A 12,132-nucleotide genomic window follows, 5' to 3' on the forward strand; every position below is an offset into this window, starting at 1 on the left:
CTGTTTGTATTTGTCATCTAACCCTTGTAAATAATAAAATGTACTTTGTTCTCAAGTTCATGGATCCTAGCAGGAGAGCAATTACCGTGGAGGAGAAGTGCTGTGTGAAACTATTGGCAGCGGCAGGACTCTGCTTTAGCTCCCCATCTTACCACGATACAGTAATTAAACGAAAGCCAGAATCTGTCCTACAGAGCAATGCTTAGCCACCGTGGCTTCCTTGAAGCCCCAGAAGAGATGATGGAGGGGTCCACATCCCTGAAAGCGATGCGGGTGACCTTGCCTATGCTTCTAAAAGAAGGCAATGGTGGAAGAGAAGGCAGACTGCACTTCAGGGGAGCAGCCTCTCTGAACACCAGACATGCCAACAGGAGCTAGCTGCTCTGCCCAGGCAAAAATATAACCAGGCTGGGCTGCAAAGGCTGCAAAGGCTGCAAAGGCCACTTAACGGGGTGGTCTGAGCAGCTGGCCTGGGCAAACTCTCTAAGAGGTACTGACAGGGATGAAACAACTGCAAAAAAAATGGGTAAATGAGCAGATACACAAAGTTGCTCTTGCACCTAGGAATGCCATTAAAGAAGTGAAATAGTCACCCATCAGCTGAGATGTAAAGTTCAGGGAAGGCTAGGCAAATAGCGAGGGAATCATTGATAAAGTGCAGTTGTTACGACATAAGATTAATCCTTAGAGGGAGCTCTGCCTGAAAATTTTATTAGATCATGCAATGAGGACAGCCCTGCCACATATTACTGAGGTTCAATTTCAATTTTATCAACGCAGATAAATGCTTGCTTTCCCTAGGAGAGCATGAAGGAGAGTAAGAAGAAACATGGTCCATGGCTGAAGACTTCTGTGGCCAACAGGAGCCGGCTGGCGAGCACACCTCAGCCAGCCAGTACCTTGCCAGAGCTGGTCAGAGACATACCTTGCAGCAGACTCATGATGATTTACATCGCCCCAGGATTTGCCTCTCTGTGCTCTTATAAATTAGCCTATATGCCAGGCAACTATCAATAAGTGCTCAAATTGTTGCTGTCTAGTTAAAACCTAATGTAGTTGGTTACAGAAGAGATCGTTTAGGAGATTAAATGGAATCATATTATTTCTATCCGACGTGTTGGTAGCAACAAATTTAGGCAAGAAAATGGTTGCCAAATATTTGCTTAACTGGAGGAGTTATCTGGGCTTGGACAAGATACCACTTGCCACTCTGCTCGGCCTTGCGAACATCCCACACTAGGAGGTTACCTATTAAGTGATAGACAATATATCTTGTTAATTGTTAGAGCATGATGACCTTAGACTTTGCCCAGGTATTTAATAACACCATCTGCTGTCTAGGTCTGCAATACTATTATTTTTACATGAGGATTACTCTTCTTGCTTCACAAACAAGGCTGTAATAACAGTGTTAAAGGAGAGCAGAGCAGCATGGTATTTAAACCCGACTGTCCCAAGTAAAACACGCAGGAGGTGCAGCTCACCCAAAAAATCCCAGACACGTTGTCTTGAATCTGCAAATCCCGATGTGCTGAATGCTGAGGGGCTGTGATCCAGCCCTGATGACTGCACTCGGGAAAAACTCTTGTGTCTCACCGGAGAAAGGGCCGGTGGTGAAATCCATCCTCATGCAGGCTGCTGGACACTTTGCTCTTTCTGTCACCATGGCTGCTTCCTTCCCCACAACAACAGCAATGGTCCAAAGGCTACCATTTAGGAACCGCTGTGCCTTCAGATCTTTTTCTCATTGATAACATGCTTTTAAAGGACATGCATTAAGTGCCAAATAAGCACATTTATCTGTTTTCACATCTCTATCTATAAAGGGTCCAATCCTGTTCTTGCTGACAGTGATGTGATTTTTGGCTTTGGCTTCTTAAGAGAATTTAGGGGAGGGAAGAAAACAGTGAATTCGTCTGTGCAGCGGGTGTCTTCTGATCAGTGTTTCCACCGCCTTGTGCAGCCTGGGGTTTCATGTAAAGCCATTCCTGGTTCACTAGGAACCTAAGCCTACTGGATTCAGTGACAAAAGTCCTATCAACGCAGATGAGTCATATTCTCACTCTGAAATTATGCAATTTTTGTGCATGTATTCTTTTCATCCTAATAAAAAAAAGCTGAAACCTGCTAGCTGGTAAGGTGCCAGATTTTGGAGGAAGCATTAGAGGTGTGAACACCAAAGTGCTCCAAAAAACAAGGCAAAGAGAAAAAGCCCAGAGCAGATTTTAAATTAAAAACTGCACATTTGTATTGGGGATTTTTTGCATGTTTCTATTTTGTTGTTCTGCTGATTGGTGCCTGTCACTCTAAGTGTGTATATGGGGGATACGAAGATCGTGAATCCCCCACACTCTCTGGCTTGAGTCCTGCATCAGACTGCAGAGGAGGAGTGCTTTACTTGGCACTCTGTTGCAACAGAGAGGTCAAATATGAAACCAAACATATGAATGTAATTAGGAGGGTATGCAAAATATGGGGGCTGGATGTCTTAACAGTGTCCGAAGCAGGCATGTCTTGACATGCTGTTGGTTAAAAAGGATTTTAAGTATTCCAGTCTGTCGGACGGTGTATCTGGTTACATCTGAACAGAGTTTCTTAGTCTCTTGCTCATATGATTTTTCTCAGATTTCAGGTGTAGACGTTTGATTCTGAAACCTCAGGGTGCAGAAACATTCCCCTCTCTTTGAAGTACACGAAACAATATCTTTTTGTTACCAACACTAGTTTTGGAAGATGTGAAAAAGTCCAGATTCTTCCCATACTTGCCCTGTACCCATTCTGAGGCAAAGACAATTTTACGGATATTTATGTGTGCTATCTGGAGGTGTGTATAGCAGGTTGTGATGCTTGGGGGTTTTTTTACCATTTGTAAACAGAGAAACCGCTGTTTTCACATTGTATATAGTTGAGTGGGGGTTCTTTCTGTTGTTTCACAAATGACAAGGGAATGGCTAAAATGTGTGCCAAACCTATTTACCAAAACCTATCTCTGCCCTTTGCCTACAATCTGCATTTTCTTTTAAACCTTTCCAAGTGAAGCAGTAGGCAAAACCCCCGGCAACTAGGAGCATGTGCAAGGATGCAGAAAGCTTTAGAATACATTTCCACACCCTGCTGACCTATTCATCAAAAAGTCTGCCAAAACACATAACTCTTGGTAGTAAAACAAAATCCAGAAGAAAGAACCTCGCTTGCATTAACCTACTTCTTTCCAGGTTGCGTGCCACCGTGGGTTCTCCCAGCGGAAGAGGAGCCGAGCCCATTACGTGACTGCTCCGTCATCCCTAGGAGGTTTCCCGGCTCCTCGGCGGAGGGGAGCCCTGATGAGAGCGACTCTCCCTCAGCGCCAGGGGCAGGTTGGACTTTGACTCCAAGCAGAGCAGACACGAGAGTCCTCTGGCTGAGGCGGCGGTGACTAGTCAGCTGCACAGCCTCCTGACCTCACGTTAACCGGTGCTGCACGTGAGCGCCTTGGGCCAAATGCTGCTCTGGTGCAAATTCAGTGACCTAGCCGAGCTGTCCCCGGGGGGAAACGGTGCCCAACGTGTTCATCGGTTTCCTGAGGTTGGGAGTGGCAAGCGATATTAGGTTTAGATTTGCCCAACTCCTTCTTTTCCCAGCTCTCTCTCCATTTGAAACACCATCCTGCTTCAGGAGCATCATGCAATCTCAGGCCGAGGTTCCCACAATCCCAGAGAGCATTTATGGAGCCACACATTTGACTGCAATGGCGTCAAATGAAACGTAGTCCCACAGACTGAAGTAGACATGAGTAATTTCTTCACCTCATACCTGCATCCCCTGTGCCAGTTTTCCACATTTTAATACAAATGCTGGAATTTTATATTCTGTGGGCACACACATAAAGGCACACACACACACACAAAGAGCATGTTCCGTAACAGTTAAAAGCAAGGCCCAATAAGAACAACCAAGAAAAAAACACTCTTTTATAATAGTATGGAGCCATTAGGACGTCCCTCTGCAGTGAAGAGGAGGAGCCCTGTGCAGAGGTTTCCCCACGTTACCCGTAGTGGTGATGGAGGCAGGGTTGCCATCCCACTCTGCAGGAGATGGAGCCCAGCTCTCAAGCTCCTCAGGCCCTGGCAGGAAATCAAAACCATCTCCAGAGTGACCTGGTGTCCCTAGCAAGCCCTGCTGGCCCATGACCGCATCCCCTCTGGTAGCTCGAGGAGGAGTGTCATAGCTGGCAGCAGGTGATGGGATGGGTGTGGGTGTAGCATGAGTCTCCTGTGGCAGCTGCAAACCAATGCCACTGCTGAGGTCCTTCCCTGGCCACCCATCCCAACCTGCTCCCTTTTGCCCCAGCAGCACCCCCGGAGCAGCGGGATGGGGGCACGGGGGCACTGCTGGGTATGCTCCAGAGGGCATCGCTGGGCAGAACCCAGCAGCCGTGGTGGGGGAGAGTGGGATCACTTCTTTTGGTGGCAGTGCCCGTTCAATGTGCCTGCCAAGGCAGAGCCGCAGGTGTACTGCCCGCTCTCCTCTGGTAGCTCACCCACATCCAAGGCCATCTGGATCGAAGACAGGATGAGATGGTGCCCAGGAGACCAGTGCTGAGCTCCTCTCTTCAGCGTGGCGCTCTGGGGCGGTGATTTGGCCTGCTGTTATGTCAGATTTAACAAAAGCCGTATAACAAAACTATTTTAAGTAAGAATGTTAATTGAAGGCTGAGTCAGGCTGCAGCTAGCGCAGAGATGTTTTTGAGAGGCTCGTACATACCCTTTTTCATTTGGTCTGTATTTTTTCCACTTAATTACAATGTGTGTGGAACGGCAGTTAACAATAATAGTAACTGGCACAGGGAAAATGGATGATGAAGGTGATCATCCTCTTGCCTCTGAATCAGCCATTGAAACTCTTCTCAGATTTGTGATATCCAGAAGTTACTCAACTCTGAGGCTGTGCAGGGGATATTGGAAGTGAAGCATAGGACCTTCATCTGACTCTTGAGCTATGTCTTCACCATGGCCAGGGAGACAAACTGGAGGGGCCCTGGTCAGCACTAGGTCACTAGTCCTTGCTGAAGTTCACACTGGTGTGGTTTTTCCCTGTGTTTGCTCTCTCCAGGGCGGGTTTAAAGGAGGTGTGGACATGGCTGCCCACATCTCAGCAAGCTCCCATGGTGTGCCATGGGGTCTGACACAAAACGACAGCGATGTCCTCCAAGCCAGCTGCTGTTGGCACAGCCTCTAAAGGACTCTCCAAGAAGATCATGGAGCAAAGAGGCAGCTGCGTGGTGCTCCTGATCATCATGGACTGTGTGTTGAAACTGTGGTGAGAGGTGTTAGGGAGAGGGTTGTTGAGGGACACCTGTCTGGCACCTTCCAAGCCCACGTGCGAGACCCCTGAATGAGCAGCCAGTGGTGGCTGCTGCTGCCCCAGCAAGCTCACCAGCCTGACCATTCCTCGGGCATGACGTAAGGACCTCAGCAGGTCCCATTACAAAGAGAACTGGTCCTCAGTCCTTCGTCTAGTCCCATTTGGGAGACTAAGTGATACACAAGTCCCAGCCTTGGGCAAGTTCCTTTAATGGCTGAAATTCGGAGGAGGAGACTGAGTTTAATTGCCAGCTCCGGCACAGGTCTACCTCTTATTAATGGTGTTGGTGTTCTTTTTATCAAATATGAACTCAACTGTACTTCCTAGCAGGCACCACTTTCTGGAGCTCAGCATGAACAGGAGGGATGTAGGTGCCTGGAAAAGGGAAACGCGTGATTTTTTTGCCTGAAAGTACAAGTGGACAGGATGAGGTAATGCAATACATTTCTGCTGTTTAAGTTTACAAATGCATCATTAATGCCTAAACTTGTAAGTATTGCTCCTCAGCATTGCTACACAGTAGTATACTACACATATGACAGAATGTACTAGTAGATAAAAATACCCTCTTTTACTTGTTTTTACTTAGCATATTAAACAGCAGTGAGCAAAATGGTAAGGCTAGAGGCTGAAGCACAGCAAAGAGCATTTCCCCGGCTCTGACTGGCCAGAGCACTCCCTCAGGGGCTCCCACAGAGGAGGGACACTGCTTGGTGGGCATCTGGAAGAAAGCAAGGGAGAGGAATGAGAGGTAGTGCCAGGGGGGACAGAAACACATTTCATTTGCGTTTGTGTTTTCTTGGATTTGGACACGCTTCTGTTAACTCTTGTTACGTTGCAAAATTGAAATAATATAGCTACAATGACTGGTGGAAATGTGGGCACTTCCATCGTATCTCAACATGCCTGGAACAAACCAAGGCTGCATCCTAACGCACTGGCTCACAGCCTTTGCGTGCCAATGCCCGAAATTCCTCACGAGGGAAGAGTGGGCTGCTCAAGAGACGCCCCTGTAGCAGCTGCACGTCTCTCCATATGTTGTACTGTTTCCCCTGAAGAGCAGTTTCCCTGAGGTGGGGGGAGCACAGGAGCATGAGCACGAAGGGCACCAGCGTGGTGGTCTTGCTACCCAGCTTGTAGCTTGGTAGCAAGCTACCAAAACTTTTGTAGTTTGGTAACTATAAAACCCTAGCAATTGCTAGGTAATCAGAGATGGAATCCATCTCCCCTTTTTTCTCCCCCTTCAAGTCTCTTTGAACTAGCGTGGAGACCAAACCCATCAGCGCCTGTCCCCCAGAGCCCTCAGCCCTTCCAGGCACCCATGCCCTCTGGGGAGGACAAGGGGACCCCCAGGCGAGCAGAAAAGTGGGATTACAAAGCTGCCAGCACTGGCAGGAAACCTTATGGTCAGCAGCAGCAGCAAACACTACCTTCAGCTGGGCTGCCTCCCCCACCAGCGGTGGTCCTGTCCTGCCCCAAACTGTGGCTGGCGGCTGCTGAGGCAGGGAGGTCTTTAGGGATGGCCAGCTCTTCTGGCAGGCCTGGGAGATGACTTGCCAGCTGGAGCTGTCAGCAAGCACCAGTTTGCTGCTTCGGGGGGACATTTTGGCAATGCAGGAACACCCACGCTGGAAACAACTTTAATGGCTCTGGCCCAGGCTTCGAGAAGGTCTGCGCCTCAGTTTTGACTTTTATTTAATGTGAGGACCTCACCGCCAACTCCCCCAAGCAGGGAAAAAGAGTTTCCCAGCCTGAGCTCCCAGCCCAGCCGAGAAGCCCCTTGGCACATCCTCCCTGGGGCTCCTCTTCTTGCCCTGCTCAGGCACTCCTGCCCTTCACCCCGTGCAGAAGGGGAAGCTGTGCCCCTTCTTTGCCCACTGTGTCGCCATGGGCTCTAAGGGATGAAGCACCAGTGAGGAATATGACTATCCGGGGGCTTAAACAGAAGGAATTTTAAAGCCCTCTGTAATTTTTTCAACAGACGATCTTATTTTGTAACATTTCCTGTGAAGCCCTCGCCCCGGTCCCGTTTTCGGAGGGTACTTGGAAGCCTCTCGGCCCCCGCGCAGGAGGCAGGGAACAGAGCCGGCGCGATGTCGCGGAGGGGTCATGGCTTCCCAGGCTTCCTGTTTATTTTGGGAAGGGGTCACCCGGCCGGCCGGCCGCTCTGCCTGCGCCCCAGGAAGCCCCCGGCCACCGCATTCCTGCCCCCCTTGCCGTGGCCGCAGACAATTGCCGACTGTGGCTCGCAAGGCAGAGCACCAAGGCGGGGTGTAAATGGGATAACCCGACATGCCTATTTACCCAGCCTGGGGACAAGGGGCGGAAGCCTTTCCACATCAATTGCCCTTTCTTCTGGCATCTGGAAGTATCTCTCTGAAGTTTTTATTTCTCTTCGGAGGGTAGTAACCTCTGAATTTCCCAAGTATTTCCATGATCTTTTCCTCGCTGCTTTTTTTTTTCTACTGTTACTTGAAAAGAGGGCGTAAAGTCAACTGCTCAGTTAGAAACAGAATTGTTTCCTTTTTTAAAGAAAGCGTGCAATTTTTGCTCCAAACAGCCTAGGGTAGAGCCCACCAATGGAGCAGAAGCTGTGGCACCCAGGCTTTTGCTAGCACTGTGACTTCCCAGTAACTAGCCCTGCCTGAACTTTCTAGAGTGAAAAATCACAGCAGAACAGCAGCATAAATAGCATTTCCGTATTTCAGAAAATATCTGTGAACTAGAATCATAGAATCATAGAACTCTCTAGGTTAGAAGGTCATCGAGTCCAACCATCAACCTGTTTGATCAACCTGTCAACCACTGACAAAACCATCACTAAACCATGTCCCTCAGCACCACGTCTTTTAAATACCTGCAGGGACAGCGATTCCACCACTTCCCTGGGCAGCCTGTTCCAATGTTTGATAACCCTTTTGGTGTAGAAATTTTTCCTTATATCCAATCTAAACCTCCTCTGGTGTAACTCGATCCATTTCCCCTGTCCTAAAAACTAATGGCACACCAGTGTCCTGCTGCTGCTTCCTTGTCTAGGCAGGCTCTGCTTAGGTGGTGCCTCACAGCTCTCCAGAAGTTAACACCAAGCAGTGGCGTTTGACACAGTCCTGCCAGCATGTAAGCGCACGTGGCTTTATATTCATAGTGATGCTCCTCTGAATAAAGTTATAAGTGGCTGTAAACATCTGCAGGATCAGTGGCTTACCATGAGCCTGTCCAAAGCCTATTTATGTCAACAGGCTGTGCTTGATGATACTCTTGTTTGCATCAGTATCTTTCTGTTTTGTTTTTTTTTCCTATGGCACTAAAGAAAACATTATCAGATGGGGATTTTTCTTTTTCTCTAAGGTTTTTCTCTTTTCAGTGTGCCACGAGGCTGGCTTTGGGACCAGCATCAAAGTGAAAGCAAGACATCGCCTGAACTGCTGTTTGTATTGTACATCTTAAAATTCATACCTAAAATGCGTGTGTGTGTGCAGGGATGGATTCACTGGATTCACTTTCAAAATGATGGATCATTTTCAATGAAAATAAAAAGTTTCAGTGTTTCTAAAATGGCTACCTGTAGCTCACTCTTGCAGGCAAACATGAGCAGCTGTCTACAAGCAAGATTCGGCAGTTGCTTTAGGGGCTTCTGAACTGTTTGGCAAAAATCCCATAATCCTCACCTAGGCAAGGAGCAACTGAAACCTGGGTTCATTCAGCTCTCTGAAAAATCCTCTGGAGTAACGTGCCATCTTCAGTAGGAATGAAAATGGCAAAGATGCCATTTTCAATCAGGAGGCAACTGGGAGTTGAAGCAAAGCCCCTCTCTTCCTACCTGAACTCTCCTCTCAGCAGAGACTCTATGAACATTATAACAAATAGTGACCAAACTCCTGGCTGGGCACTGGTGAAAGCTGTAATCTGCTGTCAGCTTTCCACAGGGCTTGCTTTCAGCCACAATGGCACTGCTTTGGTGGGCTCCATGCCCCAAAACCAGCTGCATCTGACCAAATCCAAACCTCCAAGGACAGTTCCCAATCTCTCCACTCCCAGTTCTGGGATAGCACCCTCCATAATCCATTACAGATCAAAGAAGAAGAAGTGGTGGCTTCCTCCACCATAATCTCCCTTCCCATCCTTGCTCTGCCCGCTTTGGTGCCTGAGGGACCTCTGCCCAACAGGGATGCAAGTAAGACCCATGGAGGAAACAACATGTATCTGCAGGATGAGTTTGTGGGGCAGCCCTCGATCGGGAGGGAGGGGAAGGGGAATGCTGAGGAAACAGGGGAGGAGGTGAGGAGCACTGATTTGGACACAGAAGGAAGAGTGGACACCACGGAGGGTGGGCAGGTGGGTGAAGCACAGGCTGGGGGCACAGCTCAGAGGGGTGGGGGGACAAGGGGCTGCATTCAATCACTGCCACCAGCGCAGGGGAAATTTGGGAAGGGAAATGGGACCCCATGGGGAGGAAACAGCAGAGAAACACAGCAAGAGCTCAGTGTGGTGCAGTGAAAAATGCCAAACAACACTGGGTGGGAAGGGGCTCGCCGTGGCATTGATGTGCGGGTGGCAGTCAGAGTTCATCTTAAAGAGCTGTCCTGCTCCAGCCTCTCCTCTCCCTTCCTGCCCTCAACCATGACATTGGGCACAACAAGGGCCTCCCACACCATGCTGGGCCCCCATCCATGGTGCTCCTCAGCCAGGCACTGCCCCGGTCCCATCACGTGTCCTCCAGCACACACTGCTCTTATCTACAACGTTGGCGTGTCATAGCAAGGGGCGTTTCGCAAAGACGCAAAGATAGGGCACAGAAGGATGGCTTCTGTTTCCAAAAAAAAAAAAAAAAGAAAAAGGAACAAGAACCAAATGCATTATCTCTTCGATTCCTGTGCAGTTACTGCTGTAACAGTCAGCAGCTTTGAGGACTTTTTTTTTGTGATTTGATACATAAACCACATTTCCTATGTAGCACTGCCACTGTTTTTTATCAGCTTTTTGACATTGAGCTCAGTAACTTTTTTTTTTTTTGCCTTTTCCACCCGAATGAATTCAAAGGCAGCAAATGCGGCAAAACCTGAATACCGCTCATCTCGATTTTTCCAAGCAGCTAGTTTTCATTAGAAATAAAGGAAAATAAATACAGATCACATTTTCTGTCCTGCAGTTAAAAGCCTGCCACAGCTGAAAGCTCTGCTTTCTTCCTCCCCTGCAGCCTCACTCAGCTCGCACTCCAGCTCTGCTTCATGATCTGAAATGTGCAAACACACTGTTTCTTGGCTTTCCACCAGTATATATAAATATATGTAATTTTTTCCTTCGCAGAACCTGGAGGCTAAAGCAAGAGGGCAAAGGAGTACGTGACTAAAACATCCAAACTTCCTCTTTCATAAGCCATCACATGATGAAGTGCAATTACAATTCCTGCCTTGTCCCTGCCAATTGCAGGCGCATTGCCTCACCCGAGAAACCCGGCTTCTTCCCCCGTATGTGTGTGAGTGTGTGTGTGTGTGAGTGTGTGTGTGTGTGGAGGCAGCAATCGCTGCAGCCGGCTTGGCGAGGCTCCAGCTTCGGGCTGGAGAAAGAGGGCAGTGGGTGGAAGACGAAAACAAAGATCTGTTTACTTAGCATGCATGGATAAAGCGTCTTTCCAGCCGGGGAGGGGAGGAGGGAAGAGAAACAGCTTTAAAGGACTTTGATGCAATGTGAAAGGAGGGCTGCTCGGGAAAAGCGAGCCCGCGTTAACCCTTGGCTCTCCGGGGACACGTCGGGGCCGCGGCCGGGCTGGCCCCTTCCCCTTTTCTTCTGCCCCCCGGCGCGGAGCGGGGACCAGCCCTGAGGGCCCTCGGCCGCCCCGAGGTGCGGAGCTGGGTCGGGGCAGGTTTTTCGTTTTGCCTGTGCACAGCCCGGCGCCTGCAGGACGCCCGGCCGGGCGTGCAGTTGCAAAGTCACCCAACCTGGCACCGGGACCGGAGCAGGGAGCCAGCCCGAGGACGAGGAGAGAGCGGGGCAGGGCGAGGCGAGCCACCCCCCCACCTCTCGCCCCGGGAGCGCAGGGGCGGCCGCGCCGCCGAGCCCCCGGCCCCGACGGACGGGTCCGTCCTTGCCGCCCCCGTTCCCCACCTCACCCCCGGCGCCGAGCCGAGGAAGAGCCTTTTGCAAAGAACTCAATCTTTCCTGTAGGCAAGCTCTTTGAACATCACAAGTGGATGACTTGCTAAGGTCTCCTGCCCGGGCAGAGGCGTGCAGCCGGCCGTGCGGGCCGGGGGGCGCCCGCTGCGGGGTCGCTTCCCCTCCCGCGGCAACCGGGGAGAGCGAACACCCCCTTTTCCTCCTTCCCCTGCCTTCCCCCCGGTTTCCCCCCGTGTTTCGGTGGGCACGCGGGCGGCGGGTGAACGCCTGGCAGCGTGGAAGGGGGACGGGGAAAGATGTCTGCAGGTTTTTCTTTATTTTTTTTTTATTTTGAGGCGTTTGCTTAGTCTGTGTGAATTGTGCTAATCTGCATTAGAGAACCGCTGGTTTGTGGTTAAAAATGACAGGAAATCTAGAACGTCCTATTTCCTGTGTACAATGACAACAGTTAAAAAAAAAAAAAAGTAATCGTTGTATTTATTTATTTATAATGGTGCCTCCTGCCCCGGCGGGGAGAACAAAGCCGGGCAGCGGCGCGGGAGGGCGCCAGCCCCTGCCCGGCGGTGGCGGTGACCGCCGCGGGGAAACGGGGGACCCCGCAGCCGCGGGGAGCGCCCGGGGCGCCGCACCGTGCCCAAGGTCACCGGCACAGGGGGGCGGGGAGACACCCCCCCC

At 50.1% G+C, this 12,132-nt stretch overlaps 1 protein-coding gene across 1 annotated transcript in view; it reads left to right on the forward strand.

Annotated features, from left to right (window-relative positions):
- Positions 1 to 5,179: 5,179 nt before the first annotated feature.
- IRF2BP2 (interferon regulatory factor 2 binding protein 2) overlaps positions 5,180 to 12,132 on the forward strand; it is an 11,674-nt gene continuing 4,721 nt past the window's right edge. The window contains exon 1 of the mRNA XM_014950489.1: positions 5,180 to 5,298. Within this exon, the coding sequence (XP_014805975.1) occupies positions 5,180 to 5,298 (119 nt within the window). The remainder of the gene's footprint in view (positions 5,299 to 12,132) is intronic.

This window comes from Calidris pugnax, unplaced genomic scaffold (assembly GCF_001431845.1).
Source record: "Calidris pugnax isolate Ruff unplaced genomic scaffold, ASM143184v1 scaffold24, whole genome shotgun sequence".
NCBI classification, from domain to species: Eukaryota; Metazoa; Chordata; class Aves; order Charadriiformes; family Scolopacidae; genus Calidris; species Calidris pugnax.